At 36.5% G+C, this 19,810-nt stretch overlaps 1 protein-coding gene across 3 annotated transcripts; it reads right to left on the bottom strand.

Annotated features, from left to right (window-relative positions):
• Positions 1-1,020: 1,020 nt before the first annotated feature.
• On the bottom strand, positions 1,021-19,542 carry LOC127790855 (1-phosphatidylinositol-3-phosphate 5-kinase FAB1B-like). 3 transcript variants are annotated; one of them, XR_008020837.1, is made up of 12 exons: positions 18,027-19,539; positions 15,310-16,056; positions 11,994-12,147; positions 11,456-11,800; positions 10,327-11,247; positions 9,889-10,220; positions 8,619-8,742; positions 8,364-8,534; positions 5,051-6,607; positions 2,946-3,212; positions 1,322-1,811; positions 1,021-1,196 (listed from the first exon to the last, which is right to left on the bottom strand). XR_008020837.1 is itself a non-coding variant. In XM_052320579.1 (12 exons), the coding sequence occupies exons 2-12, from the start codon at positions 18,626-18,628 to the stop codon at positions 1,482-1,484; spliced, it is 5,550 nt and encodes a 1,849-aa protein (XP_052176539.1). In that variant the 5' UTR covers positions 18,629-19,275; positions 19,374-19,542; the 3' UTR covers positions 1,021-1,481. The 3 variants fall into 3 exon arrangements, 2 of the variants coding, with proteins under 2 accessions (XP_052176539.1, XP_052176538.1); XM_052320579.1 differs by having other exon boundaries at positions 1,021-1,811; positions 18,027-19,275; positions 19,374-19,542; XM_052320578.1 differs by having other exon boundaries at positions 1,021-1,811.
• Between the last annotated feature and the right edge of the window lie 268 nt (positions 19,543-19,810).

A 19,810-nucleotide genomic window follows, 5' to 3' on the forward strand; every position in this document is an offset into this window, starting at 1 on the left:
ATTATCTTAAAAAATTAAAAATCATAACCAAACTAGTTTTGTTTTGGTTTTTGTCAAAATTATAATCAAATCAAATTTAAATTATTAAAACTAAAATTAAATTTTTACCTATTGTTTTAAAAAATTAAAAATCATAACTAAATCATTTAGTTTTGGTTCAATTTCACTTGTAATAATAATTTTTTCAGTTTGATCCATAATTTTCCACCAAGTTTTATTTTTTTAATATTTAATTAGTTATTTTTATTAATAATTATTTGATTGATAAAAATAAAATAATTTAAGATTAGATTTTATTTTTATTTATTAATTACTTTATAAATATTAAATATTTTATATATTTGTAATGCATTAATTAAAATACTTGTAAAAAAATACATTAGATTCGATTTCGATTATTCACATATTCGATTCGATTTTGATTCAAATTTTAATTTAAATTTAATAAAAATTATAATCAAACCAAACTTATTGAAATAGTGTTTGTTTTTTTTTTCAAACCAAACCATTATCTAGACAAATAATTTTTAACCGCATTAATTTGTTCAATTTCGGTTCGATTCTTCACAATTTCGATTGCAATTGCCATCCCTAATAATAACACAAAATTGTAACATCTGTAACTTTGTATTTTGATCTTTTAGAAATTCAGCAAGTATCATCTATGTTAGGAACCATAATTTTATATTTATCATAAAATAATAAAACTTCTAGTTGAATATTTTTTAAACAAAAAATAAAAGCTTTTTAATAAAAAATATAAAATTAAAAACTAAAAAAACAAAAACTTGAAAAATCCGTCAACTGCACCCTAACCATACATATGGCAGTAGCACTTGATATAATAATTTATTCCTTTCATTTGCTTTAAAGTACCAAAAAAGAGGGAGGAGTTTGGTTTAAATTGTTGAAGATAGTTGAGCTACTGCCTCTTATGGCTGGCTAAACCTTTCATTATTCAATCCCTTCCTGTAGAACCACTAACAATGTAACCCCTGACCAGCTTTCGCAACAGCAGAATCAACAACATTGATATTCGTATACATATTGAATGGTAAATACAAGGGTGATGATATACAAAAGTTTCACTGGGAGGCCATCCAATATTAGTCCCCCCAGAGAAGGTTTAATGGTTGCCATAACCTTTGTCCTGCACTTCTCATTTTAACAAGACGACGACAAGAGGGAACTACAATCTGAAAGAGTTATCAGAAGACGGCCGGAAGAAGGCAAAAGAAAAAAAAAAAACGAATCATTAAATATAATGACTAATGAAGCAAAACTAACGTGGATTATGCCAGGAATGATTTCCAAAACTTACACTTGCAAATGTACAGAGGCACACTGATTTACAGCTTTACTCGACTTGTGTTGTGTCCCATAACCATCTTGAGAGACTTCTTTTCACAAAGATCAGTCCTGGGACTTGCTTGGAGTGAAGAGTTCCCGGGGAGACCAGTGATGATCACTGATGTATGGCTTTACTCGACTTGTGTCCCGCCACCTTGGGAGTACTCGTCACAAAGGTCAGTCTGGGACTTGCTCGGTATGATGGTAGCAGGAGACCACTGATCGGGGACCATCAGAAAATATGTTGTCATGGCCTTCCTGAACCTTTTCTTGTACTGCTTAGGGGAAATGACTGTAGGAGATGAATTCCTCAGCCCACCAAGGAAGCCAGAAGCCTTCACCCAACTCTCAAGGTGCTTGTCCCAAGTGTATTGTCTCATAAAATCAATGATACCAATAACCAACTCCTGTTTCTCTTCATCCACCCCAACCAGCAAGGAATAATCCATGACGTCAATTGACTGCATCAGCATGAAATTTAAGGAATTAAGATAAATGGAAAGCATGTAAACTTCCAGATCATGGAAGAGCCTAAAGGATCAACAATGGAATGCTGGAAACCTAATACTCATTCCGTGGTGAGGCCCAAAGGAAAGTGACAGACACTGAGATTTCACATAGTGGAAAGCACTTGCAAGAATAGACCTTATCAAGTTTAAAGTTTTTATTTTCCTTTTTCCTGTTTTTTTGTTTTTAATTTTAATTCCATTAATAGTTGATTTCAATGAAGGTAGTGGAGAAGTCTAACACTAAAAGTTATTTTATTCATAAGATTAGAATAGTGAATTGGAAGGTCTAATTTCTGAACCGTGAATTATATTGTAAGATACAATAATAATTTGCTAAATAGCTTAAAGATTATAATCTACAAAATGTTCATACCTATAACATGAAGAAAATACTCAAAATAGTAATTCTAACCCAAGTTTAACGATACTGATACCATGTATGGCACTAAAACAGGCTACCAAGGATTTCAAAGAGGGAAAGACTGTTGGTATGCCGCATATTTTTTTAGTTTTTTGACCAAAAGGGCCTTATTTGACCTGAGTTTTTTAACCCTAAGATCCCAATAGGACTCTTTGCATCAGGTTAAGGAAAAAAAAGAAGAAGAAAACTAAGCTGTTTCACATTCGGGTTGTGCAGTTCCAACTGGGCCTGTTGCAACCTGATTGCAGAATTCCACTGCTCCAGTAATATTTTGAATAGCTTGGATCATGCCATTCACCCAGAATGTCTCGTATCGTATGATACATGCGATTCAGGTAGCCATTCAAAGAAAAATCCAGTTCACTCTTCTGTTTCTACCAGTTGGACTGAATATTGAACCGATACGTTTTGTGTATCATACAATACCAACAACACTATTTATTTTCCTTTCAGTCTAAAAATCTTTATTCCAAACATAGCCTACATGTCTGTTCTAGGTTATCAGCCAATGAAAGATGATTTATATAGGCGTCTCTGCTAGGACCATTAGTTTAGAAAATGCTTATTCTGTGCCCATAGAAACTACTTCCAGATCAAGCACTATAAACAATTATAAGATCCTGTGAAATAACTAGATTCATGAAAATATCAGTATGAAAACTTACAGCAAGAAAAGAAGTATCATTCCAAACAGCTCTTTCCAACAACCGCTTTGCCTTGTTTCCAACAAATATTGGAGAAGTTGGCATTGCTTCAATCAAATTCTGATCTAGCAGAACCTTATTACTTCCACTGGAATCTGGATTATATCGTGATCGGGAAGATCCTTTGAGATCATAAAGCCGTGTTAGATTCCTTTGAAATAGAAGATTCTCCATTACCAGAACATCCATTTTTGTTTCCTTTCCACCTTTCAGATGCTTTGAAGAAACCTTAAGCCAACAAAATAACAAAGTTTCAGAGCCTATGCTAAGCTAGACAAGGACCTATGCACTTTGGAAAGTAGAAAAAGCAAAATGTCCACCAAAATTCTTATCTAATTCTAAAGCATAAAAAAAAAAAAAAAAAAGCTGCTCAAGTTTGTGGTGTGTATACAGCTCTAAGTATATGGTTTGTGATTTCAACAAGATAAAATAGTATATCATCTCAAATATTAACAGACGCAAAGAGTCAGAAGTATAATTCTTTCAGAGTTTCTGTTTCTGTTTTTTTTTTATTTTTTATTTTGAGACTTCTAAAAGCAAAAGTTTAGATTTTCGAAAAAAAAAAAAACCTCTGAAGTAGTAACAAGACTTTTTTTTTACACTTTATGTTTTGATAAATAAGTACGCATATGGAAATCACTAATAAGGGGGCAATGATTCTTCAAAGCTCTTTTTTGAGTTGACTGCAAAAAAATGACTTCAAAATTTTATCATCAACTGCACCTTATCTCTAACCAAATTAGGGTCAATTGACTTCTAAAAATCACATTGATAATACAAATCTATGTAAAAGAACAATGTAGAAAAATTTTAAGTAGGATGCCCTTCTGAGGAAACTAGGGAGGGAATGATGAGATAAGATTCCAACATCTTCATATGGAAAAGTTTAAGGAAATCGCATTGACTTCAAATTTTACATAATAAAAATTTATTAGTAATGCAAAAATGAAGATATAGTTCATGTTTCATGTGTAAATATGAAAAGACATCCATTTGTGGTCACTTCCCCAACATTTCCTGTCCTAATTTGTTGAAAATTACAGTGCCAACCATATTTGTGTCACACATCCTTATCCTTTCTAGTAAAATACTAATGAATTCCACTCATTTAGTTCTCAAGACTCACAACTATTTAATATTTGCACAGCACAACTATTTAATAGATAGGGTAATGCTGAATTTAGTTGCAAGTGTAACAAAATAACAAAACTGAACTATTTCTAAAATATGAAATGTGACAATGCAAATACAACCAAACGACCTGGGTACACCAATTCCATGCATAACATAACTAAATTTCCTACTTATGGTAGCCAATAATGTCTATACAAATGCTGCTACTATTGTTTTTTCCAGTCAGAGCTCCTCTTTCTCACCAAGTCCCAAATCCCATGTTTTTAACCATTCTAATCTCCTTGCAATAAAAACCATAATGCATAATACAAAGAAACAAACAAACAATTTCCTCATCATAAATACAACAACGAAGCAGAGAGTAGACATTATCTTTCTTCAAATTATATTGTGTCAACATTAGAAAAGTTTTTCAGTTCATATCTAATTTTGGCCACCACATATTAATGTCAGCCTAAACAATTTCAGTTGAAATGTGTTTACAAATAATCCAGCCAAAGAGAGAGGATTCTTTTTTTTCTATTGGTAATGTTTACTCCTTCAAGAATTTCCTCTCACATGGATCATGCTCATGCCATCCATCTACTATGTTAGATGGATATAAATAAGCCTTCTCCATATTCTCTTTTAGCCTATGTTGCATGGTGCAACAGACTAAGGCATGGTGCCAGGTGCAAATATATGCCTTACAGGAGTCATCTAATTTTCATGTCCAGTGGCAGGAGGATATGGCTAAATTTTGTATATTTTATTTGTCCAACCTAATACAGTGCTCACGTAATAGCATAGAGTTAAATGCATAAAAAGAGAGTTTTATCCATATTTTTACAATAATAATATTAAAACTATTCAACTTACCATATTTAGGATCCAGTAACATCTATCACTATGTTAATTTGGTGCAATAAGCATATCAAGACCTCAGAAATTACCTGATATATCCCAAGAATCTTTGCCAGGCAAGTTGGGCCCCCTGTGACAATTGATTCAGATAGATACTTGAAGTATCCTGGAGCAAATTTTATGAAGGATTCCAGCTCTGTCTTTGTAACCTGTTTGATAATAAAGCGGTCATCCAAGGTTTTTGCAAAAAAGACATTGCTTTTGCCACCCTGAGCACCCCATTTCTTGCAACGACTGAGAGACCTAACGAAATCCATCTCAGAAGGGCAACATATCCTCCTTAAGGCTTCAAACCGCTTTGCAAAGTAACAAGTCACATTATATTTCACCTTACCTAAAGGCCCATCATCAATAAAAGAAATTCTTGCATGCAAAGTCTTTGTGCATGAGAGTGGGTCCAAAGCCAAGGAGCTGCGATGTCCAGACATGGTTAGGATGCTATCATCAGTAGATCCAATACTTCTATAAGATTCCAAGGCCATTTCATCAAAGGCATTAAGTGATTGAATATTCCCTGAATCATGAGACTGGAAAGAAACAGTAGTTTCCCCACTGTCTTTTGGCTTTTCATATTCATCAGACAACTGAACAAGATAATCTGGTGATACCAGTGCATAAGATATAATGCTTGTTGGTTCATCATCATACACTGGAACAACAGTGTCATTAGCGCCCACAGGCAAAAGCAACCTAGCACCGCATTGAAGTTCAAAATCTCGAAATGATGAAACATAAACAGGATTATACTCTCCAAGCATATCAAGCTTCTGACTGGTCCCTAAAAGGTTCTTGTTCAAAGACTTATAGAAATTTATGAAGGGCATTCCCAGCCAGCTTACATAATCCTCCATATTATCAGAGCCTTTAATGGACAATACAGGGAGTGAATTGGATACTGTGGGCCCACTCTGGTTACCTCCATGGTCTTCAAACTCCAACTTTTCAACAACCGATGCTACAGTTAAAGAGTCACCTCCATTTGATTCAAGAAGTGGACAAGAATCAGCCTTTGCTATTCTAATTGCTGGATGATTTTCACCAGTCCATGCAGCATCAAGGGTGTCTGTCAGACTTGGCACAATTGGGAACTGCCCATCAGATAGAGTCCTATGAACAACTAATTTGGATTCTGGAGGCTCAGATTCAGCACAGCTGTTCATACAAACAGAAAGATCACTTGGATTTTCTTTTTCATGGTTTGAATCCATTTTGAGAGCATTTCCTTGATGAATTACATCTGCCTGTTTAGGATGACTACCAACTTCTCCTCCATGATCATGACCTACCTTAAGCCTTATATCCGCAAGAACTGAGTCAGAACTACATGGTTCATTTCCTGGCTTAACAGGAACATTTGTATCTACGAGCAGCTCAGTATCATTAAGTGGCTTCTCCAAAATTTCTGAATTGGAGTTACATATCTCATTCTGGAGGGTCCTGTTATTTAAACTGACAGCATAGATCAAACGGTGGTCCCACATATAAGACTGGAAGAGTAATTGTCTTCGTAATCGATTAATCTCAAAAATATCAGTAACAGGTTGACCTTTCTTCACTTCCCTGCTCAGAATTTTCTGAAGTGATTCCTGGAATGAGATCAAGAAACCATCAGAACTCAGATGGCACCAGCAGTGAGCACATAACAATTACTGTCTTTTTTCTTGAAAATTTTAGAATCCCAGTCTCTGAAATTTTATCATCCTGTTTGTTTGACAAGGATTTTAATGACCAATAGTTGGAAGTACAGATCCAAATTCACAAAGACAGTTGCTTTTTTTTAAAAAAAAAAAAAAGACAAGATAATTGCAAGAACTTGTGTGTGAATTCTGACAACACACTTGTGGGTGATCTGGTAAACTATAAAAATATCAGGATTGCATTATTTATCCAACTCAACAAAAAACACATATCGGTTGATCAAGTTCCATCAAGAATAACTCAAATACCAGGATATATTACTCCATCTACTCTCCATTTCATCCACAAATAAAGTAAATTAAAAAAATAATATCACCATAATATATTGTAGAAAATCATCACAATCTTGTATGTAGGTATACAACTATTTATTTTCTAAGCGAGTTTTTTTTTTTTTCTGTGTAACTGCCACCATATAAACAATTACCATTTAGTGCATAAATTTGTCCAATCTAAATAATAAAGTGAAAGAAGTTATTTCTGTCCAAAAACTACATTGAAGTCTAGGATGTCTCAAAGGAGATGTATTCTGACATTGAGGACATAGTAGAGGCATTATCAAAGAGACCTCTCAATTACCCAATATTTTAGTTGTCTAACTAGATACTGGCAGCAACTCAACATGTTCAAAGTGACCTAAATAGACAAGTACTTTATAAAGAAAAATTGAAGGTGGACAAGAATCTACCGAAGACCTAGTTTGAAGATGCGAAGATCCAAGCTGGGCTTTCCTAATATTTACAGCCCCACTTGAGGGGGTGTGTAGAAAATTATTATAATTTTGTATTTAGGTGCACAATTATTTATTTTCTAAGTGGTGGTGTTAGGATTTACATTAGTTAAGTTGTTAAGTCTCAGTAGAGGGCTTTGTATATAGCTGGGAAATAATTGTGTATGTTTATATTTTATGTGTTTAGAATATAATGGAAATAATTGTTGTAAGCTATTTTCGATAGTCCTTTATTTCTTCTATTTGCATTTAAGTCCTTGGTTTGTAACCGCCTCTATCTCTTATAAATAGAGGCGGATAGCTCTCAAGAGGTCTTGATTCAGCATTCATTCTTTTGTTTTTTATCTTGCATGGGTTCTAGAGAATTGAGAGTGAGCAAAGGCTCGGTCCTTGTATTTTCAAGAGGTAAGGCTACTGATTCATAGCCAGAAGTGTGTGAGAGGAAGTGTTGTAATCTTGATTGCTTTCTAGTGGATTTGTCAAAGGCTTTGGCAGTCTGGATGTAGGGCATTTTCATGCCTGAGCCAGGATAAGTTTCCTGTCTCATTTACCTTTCTGTTATTGCTTTGTTTTTTCTCTAACTTGTGTTATCCTATTTCTGTCCCTATCGGGTGAGAGCCGATTGTGAGAGAGTGGGGTTTCTTGTGTGATAATCGGTCCAAGATTCAATAGGCAGTTTTTTTTTTTCTATGTACCTGCCACCATATGAGCAGTTACAATTTTGTGTATAAATTTGTCCAATCTAGATAATAAAGTGAAAGAAGTTATTTCTGTCCAAAAACTACATATATAACAAACCAAGAGTTTAGAAAATTATAGCTTCCTGGACACAGCTTTAGAGAAACTAGGACGGGGGAGAAAATGTTAAACACAAAGGCTTCACCTCATATTCTCCTTATTAAAACAAACCTCACCTCAAATTCTGCTTTCTCTTTTTGGAGCATGACTTCCAGTTCTGCTATTTGGCGTCTTGATTCAGGCACTTTCATGCTACCATTAAGCAGTCCTGTGCCAGGTCTTTGCTCTGCCATCTTACTGAGAGCATTGAGTACTTCAGCAAACAATAGCTCAGCCCCGTCAACTACCTGTTTAGTTTAGATGGTAAATTTACAAATATACATGAGTTGTTGAAGAGCTTTACATGGGTAACAAAACTCTTATTGTCACACCTGTTTCATTTCTTTTTCTATCCAATCTTGATTCTCATAGTTGAAATCCAGTTTGGGGGGCGGAAGGTAAACAGAGTGAACGTCAATTGACGCATAGCGAAAGCAAGCAACCATTTTTCCAAATCTGCACAAGTCAATGTTAAAAGTGTGTGTGTGTGAGAGAGAGAGAGGGGGGAGGGAGAGAGAGAGATCCGAATGAAGACCTTCACAAGCTTCCTAGGCACACGAATTTGGAGTAAAAATAAAGAATATACAAAAAGCAATGGCACATTCATTCTTATTGCTCATAAGCCCACTCAAGGCATCAGCTATAAAATTCTTACCCATTGGATGGCCATGTGCCATAAAAGCAACAGATTCACTTCAATTCAAGCAAAATGTCTTTTTTCCCCACTCAAGCAAAAATATTTTTTATTTGGCAGTAGACCAGATTGAGCCCACTTAATGTTGTTGGGTTCATTAAATAAAATGTTCATAATGCTCATTACAAACGACATTCTCTTTGTGGATGAAACAAAAAACTGTGCAAGCTTGAGTAATGATGGGACACCTTATAATCAAAAGGCTGAGCAACTTGAAAACCAAATATAGAATGTAAGTTTAGTAAAATAGAAGTGTGGATGATGTTATGGTAAGACATGAAGATCAAGTTATTCCAAGAAAGGATTAGTTCAGATAATTCAAATCAATCATTCAAAAGTTGGGGAGATTAGGGAATTACTCATAAAATCAAGGTAGAATAGTTAAAGTTGATAAGTGCTTCCAACAGTTTACATGATTGAAAAATCCCTTTAAAGATAAAAGAATATCAACAAACAGCTATAATGTTAGCTACGTGGTACAACATGAAATGTTAGGTAGTTAAGCACCACAAGTGCAATATATGAGCATAACTGAATTGAAGATGTTAAATTTGATGCGCATCCTTGCCCCCCCAAAAAAAAGTTGGAGTGGTCTCTATTGAAGACAAGATCTGCCCAAGCACTTTAAAAATGGTTGGAACATGTGAGAAGAAGACCAATTGACATACTTGTGAGGAAAGTAGAAGAAAGACTAGAAGTTTATAGAAAAAGAGGTAGGGGAAAACAAATAAAACTTGATGGCGAAGTCTAAGTACAACATGGGACACAATGGCCTAATAGAAAATATAGTCATGGATAAAAATGATTAGCGGTTAGAATCCATATTGCCAGCCTCATAGGATTAATGTTGTTATAATGCTAACAAGAATATATTTACAACATAAAAGTATGTGACCAAGGGAGATTACCCATAAAACCGAAGACAATCTCTGTGTAGTGAATGGCCACAGGTTGCCACCCTGCTAGCAGCTACATGGTTTGAAAAACTGAGTTCCAGAAACTTCCCAAAAGACAAGCCCCAAGCAGCATCAGACATCACAACTCTTCGTGTTGCTGGTGGGAAACCTTTAATCCTCGGACACCTCAGGCACCTGTGCCACATCCAGATCTTTCCTTCCTTTTCACCTGGTAAGAGCAATTCTGGCAACTTCTTCACAGAAATTGTAAGGGTACCTTGTCGATGAGTGTAACAATGAACGTGAGCTTCTGATGGCATATCACAAGTCGGGCATCGGTAACTCTGACATGATGTCAAACTTTTAATATATAAATATATGCCTGATGTTTCTGAAAAAGAATATGAAAACATCATAGTATGGATTTGTGTATAGGTAAGAGAGAGATACCTGATCAAACAGATGGTCCCGTAAGAAGCGGCCTAAAGGCTTATCAAAGTTACCGTAGTATTTGATACGAAAGAGATGTGATCTTTCACAGACTGATCCCTTCCACACACACCGGGATGATAATGAAACCAAAATGCTCTGATGATTATTAGGTGAAGGAGGAAACTCTTCTTTTGAAGAAACTAATTCTTCATTAAGGTTTACATCTCGTTGCAGGGAAGATACCTCTAAGTTACCTAGGTAATGTTTATTCACAGCATTGGAGTCATTTTGAGCATTATCATCAGGTAAACCTTGCCCCACTGCCTCAAGAGATCCAACAACATTACCAATTGATAGGTCAACAATGAAATCTTGGATATTACTGTTGACTGCAGAATATTTTGTCTCTGAAGATTGTTTGAAGACCATTGTACTCTTCTCTGTAAATGCATGACAAGGAGAGGGTTCACTGAAGCAAGAATCATCAACACCTTGCCCTGAAGAAGCAACAGAGGAGAAAGAAGCAGTTGAGTAGATAAAGCTTGAAATGGGTTTTAGGTCTTGAGAGCTTGGGCTCTTGGGTAAACTCAACCCTACTGTATCCAATTTTGGGAAGGAAGTATTAGGTATATAGGAGGCCGGATCTGAAAAGGGAACACTGTTAGCTCTTAGTGGCTCTTCACAAGTTTGAGGTCCCCTTGTTTTTTCATTGGCAGGGACACTGAAACCAGGTATTGTAGATATCGACCTCACAATACTTGATGCTTTATCAGGAAGTGCTACGTTTATTGGAGAATTCAACGGTAGTTCTGGAAGAGAGGCTCCTTCATCGGCAAGAAAAGACGTTTCTAGAGCCAAGTGGTAAGCTGCGAAAACACCATATTGGACCACTTGCTTAACTTTCTTCAACTCATCCCCATTAGAGCCTCTGAGAATAATCTGAAACAAACGGAATATGTGAACAAAATGAGTTTCTTAATTCACAAAAACCAAAAGCATGGAAAAAACTGTTCTTATTGCAAGGAGTTAAATCAAATATTACTTCCATTTATGTAATTTTGTATCAAATATTTAGTGCTTGTAAACTGTGATTGAATCCATTTAGTTCACATAAAATTCATCATATTGTTCCCTTCCAATGACTTACAGTACATCCCAGTGGCTTGGGGCACCCTTCAAAATACATCAATGTCTTCACCAACTTTTTTCCATCCCGCCCAGCAGTACCGTGCTCTTCTAGAAATCTCTCCACGTGAAAAAGGTCACAGTATCCCAACTTTTGTGATGAGAGATGATCAATTGAAGGAACAATCTGACCCCCTGTGCAGCGGGCTATGCGCTCTAAAAGTGGTCTTTTAATATTGAGAACAAGTGATATGTCTTTTGCAAGAAGATAGTCCTGCGCAAATCGAGAAACTGATTTTTCCACCAAAAGAACATCAGGCTGGTGTGCATCTATTTTTGCAACGGCCATCTTTAGATGATCCATTTCCTAATAGACATAAATCACCATCAGATCCAAAAATTGAGGAAATTAAATGTATCTTCTTGTAAGCTAGCAACAATTATGCAATGATGCAAACTGGCTCAGATAGAGAACATTGCAAGGTGGTTCCTATCAAGCCCAAAATAAGTCTCAGGTAAAGGTACCAAACTAAAACTCAAGAAAAGTCGATGATCCCAACCTGCTGCAACAGAGTATCAAAACTTGATAAGTGGTTAGAAACTCGTTGGTATTCAAGAGCCCCTCCAAGGATCAACAAGCGAGGTTTCTCTATTCTTGTTGTCATCCGCCGATGAGCCACGTTTTTCTTACAGACAACTCCTTTGACCACCACACTATAGAAAGGAAAAAGAGAAAAACAAAAATAAATCATAACAATAATAAACTTAAAAGAGTGCAAAAAAAAACAAGAAGAAAATTTTCTAGTTTGGAAGTATAGTCAACAAAGAATGTAAAGAAACCCCCACAAGGAATATGGACAGTTATTAGGGCTTGATCTCTTAGAAATTTACAAAACATATTTCAAATATCAAATATTAGTTACGGTTTTTATTGCAGTTATATAGTGTGACTAGGTGCAGCGGTAAAATACTGGAGTTGCCATACATGTGACCGTAGGAGTAGGTTTATGCCTAAAAGCAGTCACTTTAAGCATTATTATGCTGAAGGTTGGATCTATCTCCAGTCTTAACAGATGCAGAACCCAAAAGAGAACAAGAACAAACTCAATAGCACTCAATCAGAAACTCAATGTCAAAAGCTGCCTCAAATACATCCAAAAAAAGCTTTATATAGGCAACTAATCCTGCTCTAATTAGGATTAGGACTCTAATGGAACGTGATAACTGAAAGATTAACTATGAGATACACAAAAGAAATAACATAAATAATGTTAATTCCTATATTTACACCTAGAGTAATATTTCCCAAAATATTTGATTCTATGCCTCCATCACTACCCCTTCCATAAACCTTGATTATAGGCAACCAACAACAGATATGGCATTCAATTTTTGTTGTGGCCATATAAGTGAAGGGGACATCTATCTAATTGCAGAGGCTTTTTAACCTTCATTTTCTCTAGGACGCCCTCCATAAATGAACCAATGCCTCACTAGGATTTCAGATAAATCTTTTGAAGGAAAACAGTTGTTTTGATGTTTAACAGGAAATTAATATTATTCACTTTGCAGTTTCCCTCCAGTACTCCCCACTATTCTGAAACAGGCAAAAATCGGATTGCAAAAGTAAATTTTGAAATACAAATTAGTGCACAACTTCTGAAGCTATTCTTTCAAATAATTCATCAAACCATCAACAGATAGATGATCTGTCAAATCTCACAAAGACATAGGTATGGCAGCATTTTTCCCATCAACTAACAATATTCTCCATTTGGCTAGTTTGTAGATTGTCAAATGAAACCTCAAGTCATTAATTTTCACAAAACTGTGAAGTAATGTCATCATTTTCTTTGCTAATCTCCAACTAATATAGCCCGAATTCACCAAATCTTACACTCAGTTGATGCTAACAACAAATGGACACATCGTATACAGATATAATACAGAAATGAACAAGAAACATAGAAGAATACATCAAATTTTTTTATATCTTTTTCTTGCCAAGTACACAAAGGATTTCTCTTTTATAAAAGTGCAAGGCATAGTTTTATGCTCTTCTCAAGGAAAGAATACATTACTGTGGCCAAAAAAGGTTTTAGATTTTATAAATGACCTCACAAGTGTCAGCAAATGTGTCTACTGGAAAAGTGGGGGCAAGGGACCTGTGACATGTCAAGTATGCTCGAACATTTTTCTACCTCCAACACTTGATTTGCTCATACATTTTTGCTAAGTTGAGACAATCATTCAGGCATGTTCATGCTTCTGTTATCACTATATTTCAGTTGTAGGGCAAATAACATGACTGACAACCCAAAATTGGACTTATTTAAGAATGCAAATTGTTAATTTCATGAAACCTTAAATTAAACAATTATAAGGTAAGAAGCAACAGATCTTTCATATGGTAGGTGCATCCATATAAAGACGTTTTAGATATCAGTATTTGTCACGCACCTAAAAATGCACATGCAACATGGTGTATCAATCTTGATAGCTTTGAAACTGGATAGATCAGGTAAGAAGCAAGAAACTTATTATTGTTTTCTTGCACAACATGTTCATACAATATTTGCATCCATACAGACATGTTTTAGACATCAGTACTTGGCACACGCCTGAAAACATGTGTCATGCAACATGTTGCATCCAACAGTGACAAGTCTCATATGAAGTTGGAAGTTGAGATACTTCTTATATTTGTTTGAGTTTATTTTTGTTGCTTTTATAGTTGTTTATGGATATTGGATGTTTATTGATGTTCTTAAAATTGCAATGAAAAATTGGATGATCTTCTTTGACTTTTACTTTGATGAAGCAGTGTGTCAGGTCCTCAGATCTGACAGGTAAATTCTCTGATAATTGAGAGAATTTAGGGCAGAAATTAGGAGGAAATTGGAGAGAGAATTGGAGAAGGAGAAAGAGCAGAAACTGGCAAGAGAGAGAGAATCCAGAGAGAAAGACAGAATGTTCTTTGAAAATGTACTTCGATGCCTCCTTCATTCTGTTGGATTAGTTTTTATACTAATCCAACATAGGCGGTTAATTTGGTGCCAATGAGGCTGCCAATTCAAATGTACAACTTCTAATATCTTGCTATAGTACATCTTCTATAACTACCAAGCATACAAGTATTAAGTTCCTGACACTGCTGGAACAACAGGCTCACATTTGTATGTTGAATAATGTTTACTAATTGTTCTATGTACTCTACATCATTGTTAATTTATGGATATAACATTAGTGGACATAGAATAAGTATTCTGTGCCACATCCATGTTAGTGTTTCTATCTTGTAATCCACATTTTTTTAACTATATGAAGCTGCAAAAAGCGTCAAAATCTCAATCACAGACAGAGGATGCAAAAATATGTTGCTAACAGTAAAGCATGTCAAACCACTATTGTAGACTAGCTAAACTGGTTCCAGAGTGCCATGGGCCTTGCCCTCATTTGACCTTAAAATTAACCTCGCATTTAGTAGGCAAGGTTCTAAATATAAAGAAATCAATAATTATATTCTTCCCCGACCCCCTTCCCGTTTTCCCTGACTGACATAACAAGAACCTCAAGCCCTGACAAGAAATAAATAAATAGCCAGGGCCTGAAAGAGAATAGACCTCAGCAGAAAAAGAAAAAAGAGATAAAGAGTGGGCAATGCAGAGGATCATACAGTGCACGACAGACTTGGACAGAGCAGTCACTGTAATAAAACTAGTCCATACTTCATATAAGACCATCAAATAGCTGTGATATGTATTCTATAAGTTATTCTTGTTGTGAGTGAAAAGGGCTTGATTGGTGATTTGATGGCAAGTTCATACAGAGAAGCATGATAATCAGATGAACGACGGAATCATTATAGCATCTTACCTCTCAGAGGGCCGCCCAGAAGCATTGCATTTTACCTTCACATATCCTCCGGGATCCATTCCACCACCTTTGCTCATATCAGGCTTTAACAGTGAAGCAGCCTCCCATGACAAAGACGTCACTATCTCTAACCAACTTTCTTTGTCATTTTCCTCACCCAAATGTATGTTCTCAACTTGCAATAGCTGAGCTATCAAAGCCCTAAAATGCCCATCAACCACATTCTTCATAACCTTCTTGTGCTCCTCATTAGACCTGTCCCTACTTCGATGCTCCCCACTTCCAAAACTACTTGAAGAGCGGAGGTACCCCCACTCCCCTGTAGCAACCCCCTCGTCGTCGTCGTCATCAAACAGAAGAGCTTCCTTTTCATCTTCTTCATCTTCTGGCTCAGGGGGGAGCCATAGAAGTCCACTGTTCTCAAAATCGACAGGTTCAGCATCTACATCTGCTGCAGCATAAAGAGAGGAAGGTGCTTCAGATTCATCACCAATATCATGTTCATCTTCTTTTTTGGCATGCTGTTGGATTCCTTCTGAAACCCCAGAATCAAAGCTATTGCGGAACTGAGAACTGCAAATACTTTTAGTGTCAATAGTTTCCTCATCAGGACACCGTTTATGTGATCTATAGTCATTTTCAATCTCATCAAACTCCATAGGACCATAATAGCCATTGACCTGCGGAAAATCCCTTGTTCTGGAATCTAACTGGTAAACTCCAAATTCATCATCATCAACATCACACCTGATACACAATAAAGCAGAAATATAAATTAGAAGATCACAAAAAATGTATTCCCAACAGCAGTGTCAGAGTTCATCTAGATATTGACACTGCCCCTGGCCAATTTATCTTACCACTAACATCCACAAAGTCTTGTTATCTAACTTTCTGGGAAAAAAAAAACATAACAAAAAAAGGAAAGCCCTGTACCTGACTCGAGAAGAGTGTAAAAGCCAGATGAAAAACTTAACAAAAAAAAATAAAATAAAATAAACTCCCAAACAGATGAAAAAACAATCCTTTCAGCAATCACAAAAGAAGCCAAATTTCACAGATCATCACTATCCTGTTTCTATGTTTGCCATATGCATAAGTTAAACACCTGAGATATTATACAAACAGATTTTTTTAAACAGAATTTTAGATTTTTAATGAGTATTGGGTAATATAGGAGATTAACCGAGGCAGTGAGGAAAGTACATGTCCTACCTTAAGGAGAGTGTTAGCTTGTGGACAAGCATAATGAAGAAAAATATTAATAATAAGGAGAGAATTAAAAGAAAAACTTCAAAGCACGTAAATTACATTGGGTCACATATGGGACGCCACAGCAAGCAATCTTAAGCAATGCCATGCAAGTGCAATCATCTTTGGCAGCAGGTTCCTTGGAGAATAGAGTAACTCTCTCCGGATAAGTACTCCAGTAGATTAAGGAGGTTACTGCCTTCATTGCTACCCAAGGCACTTGACATATAGCCATGTTATTGGCGGACAACAAGCTTTAAACTTGTATATGGCTGCCCCAACCCTAAGTAGGGATACAAAATTAGGAAAGCCTGACTAAAGCCAGAGCTTAGCAGTCTCAGAGAGTGCTGGTTTACCTGAGCTAAGACCCATCGATATCGACACAAAACACAGGCATGATTCAACATGGTAAATTTCAAATAAAAAAGGGGGGAGCACAATATGGATCAGACACATCAAGAAACAAATTATACATTTTATACACATACATGAAAATACTTCACATTCTACATAATGGAAAATGAGTGAAAAAATGTCTTAATATATATTCCAGAAATCAAAAGGGCTGTTCCCCATGTGCACAAAGCTCCCGTTTTGTGAGGGTCGGATCAGGGGAGTCATTTTTGTATGCAACCTTACCCTTTGTGTTGCAAAGAGATAGTTTCCACAACTTGAACCGGTGACCTTCCAATCACAAAAGAGCAACTTTACAGCTGCTATCAAGGTTCACCCTCATATATTCTAAAAATCTTTCATCATAAAAAGTTTTCAAATTTTAGATTCTTAAAATTATTTCAAGTAAGGGTGGACCCATATTTGATTTAGAAAACAATAATAATATCCCCTAGAATAAGGTTAATATCATATATTTTTAAGGGAGTTACATTAAAATGTGAAAATATATCATCCCTCTTTTACTACAATGAAAAAGGCTAAAAAGAATCATCATTTTCAGAAATGGGTTCCAATTGTGGAAACAGCATTTGCAAAAAAGAAAAATGAAAGGTGAAGGCTGCATACAAATATGAACCCTCCCCAACCCTCTTAGAATGCGGAGCCTCATGCATTGAGGACACCCTTTATTTATCAAGTACCGCTGCATATACAACTTTGTCGATATGATCCCTACTCTGCCATGTTACTAGTTGAATACCCTTTAGTATTTCGCTAGACATATTCACATTTGCTACAAATGGTACTCATTTTTCTACATGGTTTTGGAAGTGCTAATACACAGTTGCATGTATGATGATAACAGTAAAATAAGAAAACAATTTTTATATATCACAATTTGACAGCTGTACACCATTGCTTCTTTCTGCCTAACAAAATAATCATGTTTCATTTCATGCGTTACCAAGTTTAAGCATACAATCCCAGACTAGTATACCAGCTACTACATACGTATAGCATTTTGGAGCTAATGCAACAGGAAGTAACAAAGAAGAAGAGAAATGATTAAGTACCTGTCTATGCAAAACTCAAATTGGTTTGGAGATGGACTCCTCTTGTCAGCAACATGATTATTGATTCCTTCTGATAATAGAACACCTTCCCTCTCTATATTTGTGTCCTTTGCTGCTGATTGGTGAGGGCTGAGAACAGGAGGTTGATTTTGTTGACAAGAGGCAGCTGAGTTTGGCATTGACGCAAAAGAAATGCAGCTAGATTTGGGGGTGCTGAGTAAACTTGCCGCTGATGGTGAACTACTGAGTACCACAGTGAAAACCTGGGTGCCATTATTAACGGTAGTTAACCCCTGCTGCCATTGCTTGAAACAGAAATTGCAGACCCTAATCTTCTCCCACTCTTCACAGGCAGTCCTTGGCTCACCAGACAGTACGGGAACCCAGTTTGCAGTGCACTTGCCACAGAAAATTCGCCCACAGTGCCGGCAATGATGTCTCCGGTTAAACAACGTGAATTGAGAATCACACTCGTAGCAGACCCTACAGCTATGATCGGGCATCCAAAAGTCCTTCGACACATTAGCTGGCTCGGAGCGCCAAGGGATCCAAGATTTCAGCAAGCCCAATATATCAGAGAATGACCTGTCTGGAGCATCCATTTACCAACAACTCTGCTGTCCCAGTCATTGTTAAATTCTCATCTGGCCGCTGGCATAACCAATTCAAACCAGGACAGTAGAAAACATGGTGAGAAGTAACTTCCAAACTCACTTAGCTTGAAGATCAGCGATAGATGCGGACCTCGTAAACAAGATTTCCCCCCAAAAATGATACTGATGGGCCCAAAATCCAAATACCAGATACCAGATACCAGACACCAATAACCAGTTATTACTGACGACCCGTGTCTGGATTCTCCACCTGAATCCAATAAATCAGCTTTATCCTTCCAAATTTGCTAAACCATAGTGGAATAATACTCCGAATACTATTCCAGTAACATTATCACCCAAAGCCACCGCAGACGGATCTCGATCATCAAATTACGCACTCAAAGCGAAAGCTCCGACAGAACTCCTCAAACTTCAGATTCCACAGAAACGCACAAACTCTCAAAAGCACGCCAAACCTAATTCAAACCGCAGAAAAATAAGAAGGACCACGTTATCGCTCATTCAAAATCCATCTGTCATCAAATCACTTCCAGCTTCGAAACGAATTCCCAATCGAGAAACCTCATATCGCCTTCCTGCCACCAGAACTTTCCCAGTGAACGCAGCAATTATCCTCTCGAAGTGGACAACCACTAAAAAGTACCAATTTCACGCCGTCAACAACTGAAATTCCGGAACAAACAAAAAGCAGAGCTCACCGAATAATAATAATTAAAAATGGCAAGAATACCTTTCGGGTCTCATTAATACTACCAATCAGATCTCGAAATTAAAGAGTAGAGAAGGTTCACGCGGTGCTGCGTTACGAAGCGAATTTGGGTAGGTGAAGCAGCTTTACTTGCGAGTCGTCCTCTGGCTGCGGGATTTTCATCAATTGATCTGACAGTGCAACTTTGTGTAACAGCTCATAGCCGTGTGCGTATATATACGCGAATATAGATATGCAGCAGCTTGATGATTCGCGGCACGACCATCGGGCGACACGTTGAAGATGCCGATCATGATCCAACGGTGCAATATTTAAGTGTTTTTTTGAGGGGCCTGCGTGTACTTTTCCTATTCTTTTGGTGTTGTTTTCATTGATATACTTCAGTTCAGAAACACCCTTCATGTTTGGACTTTTCACGATCGGATCCACCACACCACCTTCCAAACCAAAAACATCAT

The sequence above is a fragment of the Diospyros lotus genome, chromosome 14, assembly GCF_014633365.1.
Source record: "Diospyros lotus cultivar Yz01 chromosome 14, ASM1463336v1, whole genome shotgun sequence".
Taxonomy (NCBI): domain Eukaryota; kingdom Viridiplantae; phylum Streptophyta; class Magnoliopsida; order Ericales; family Ebenaceae; genus Diospyros; species Diospyros lotus.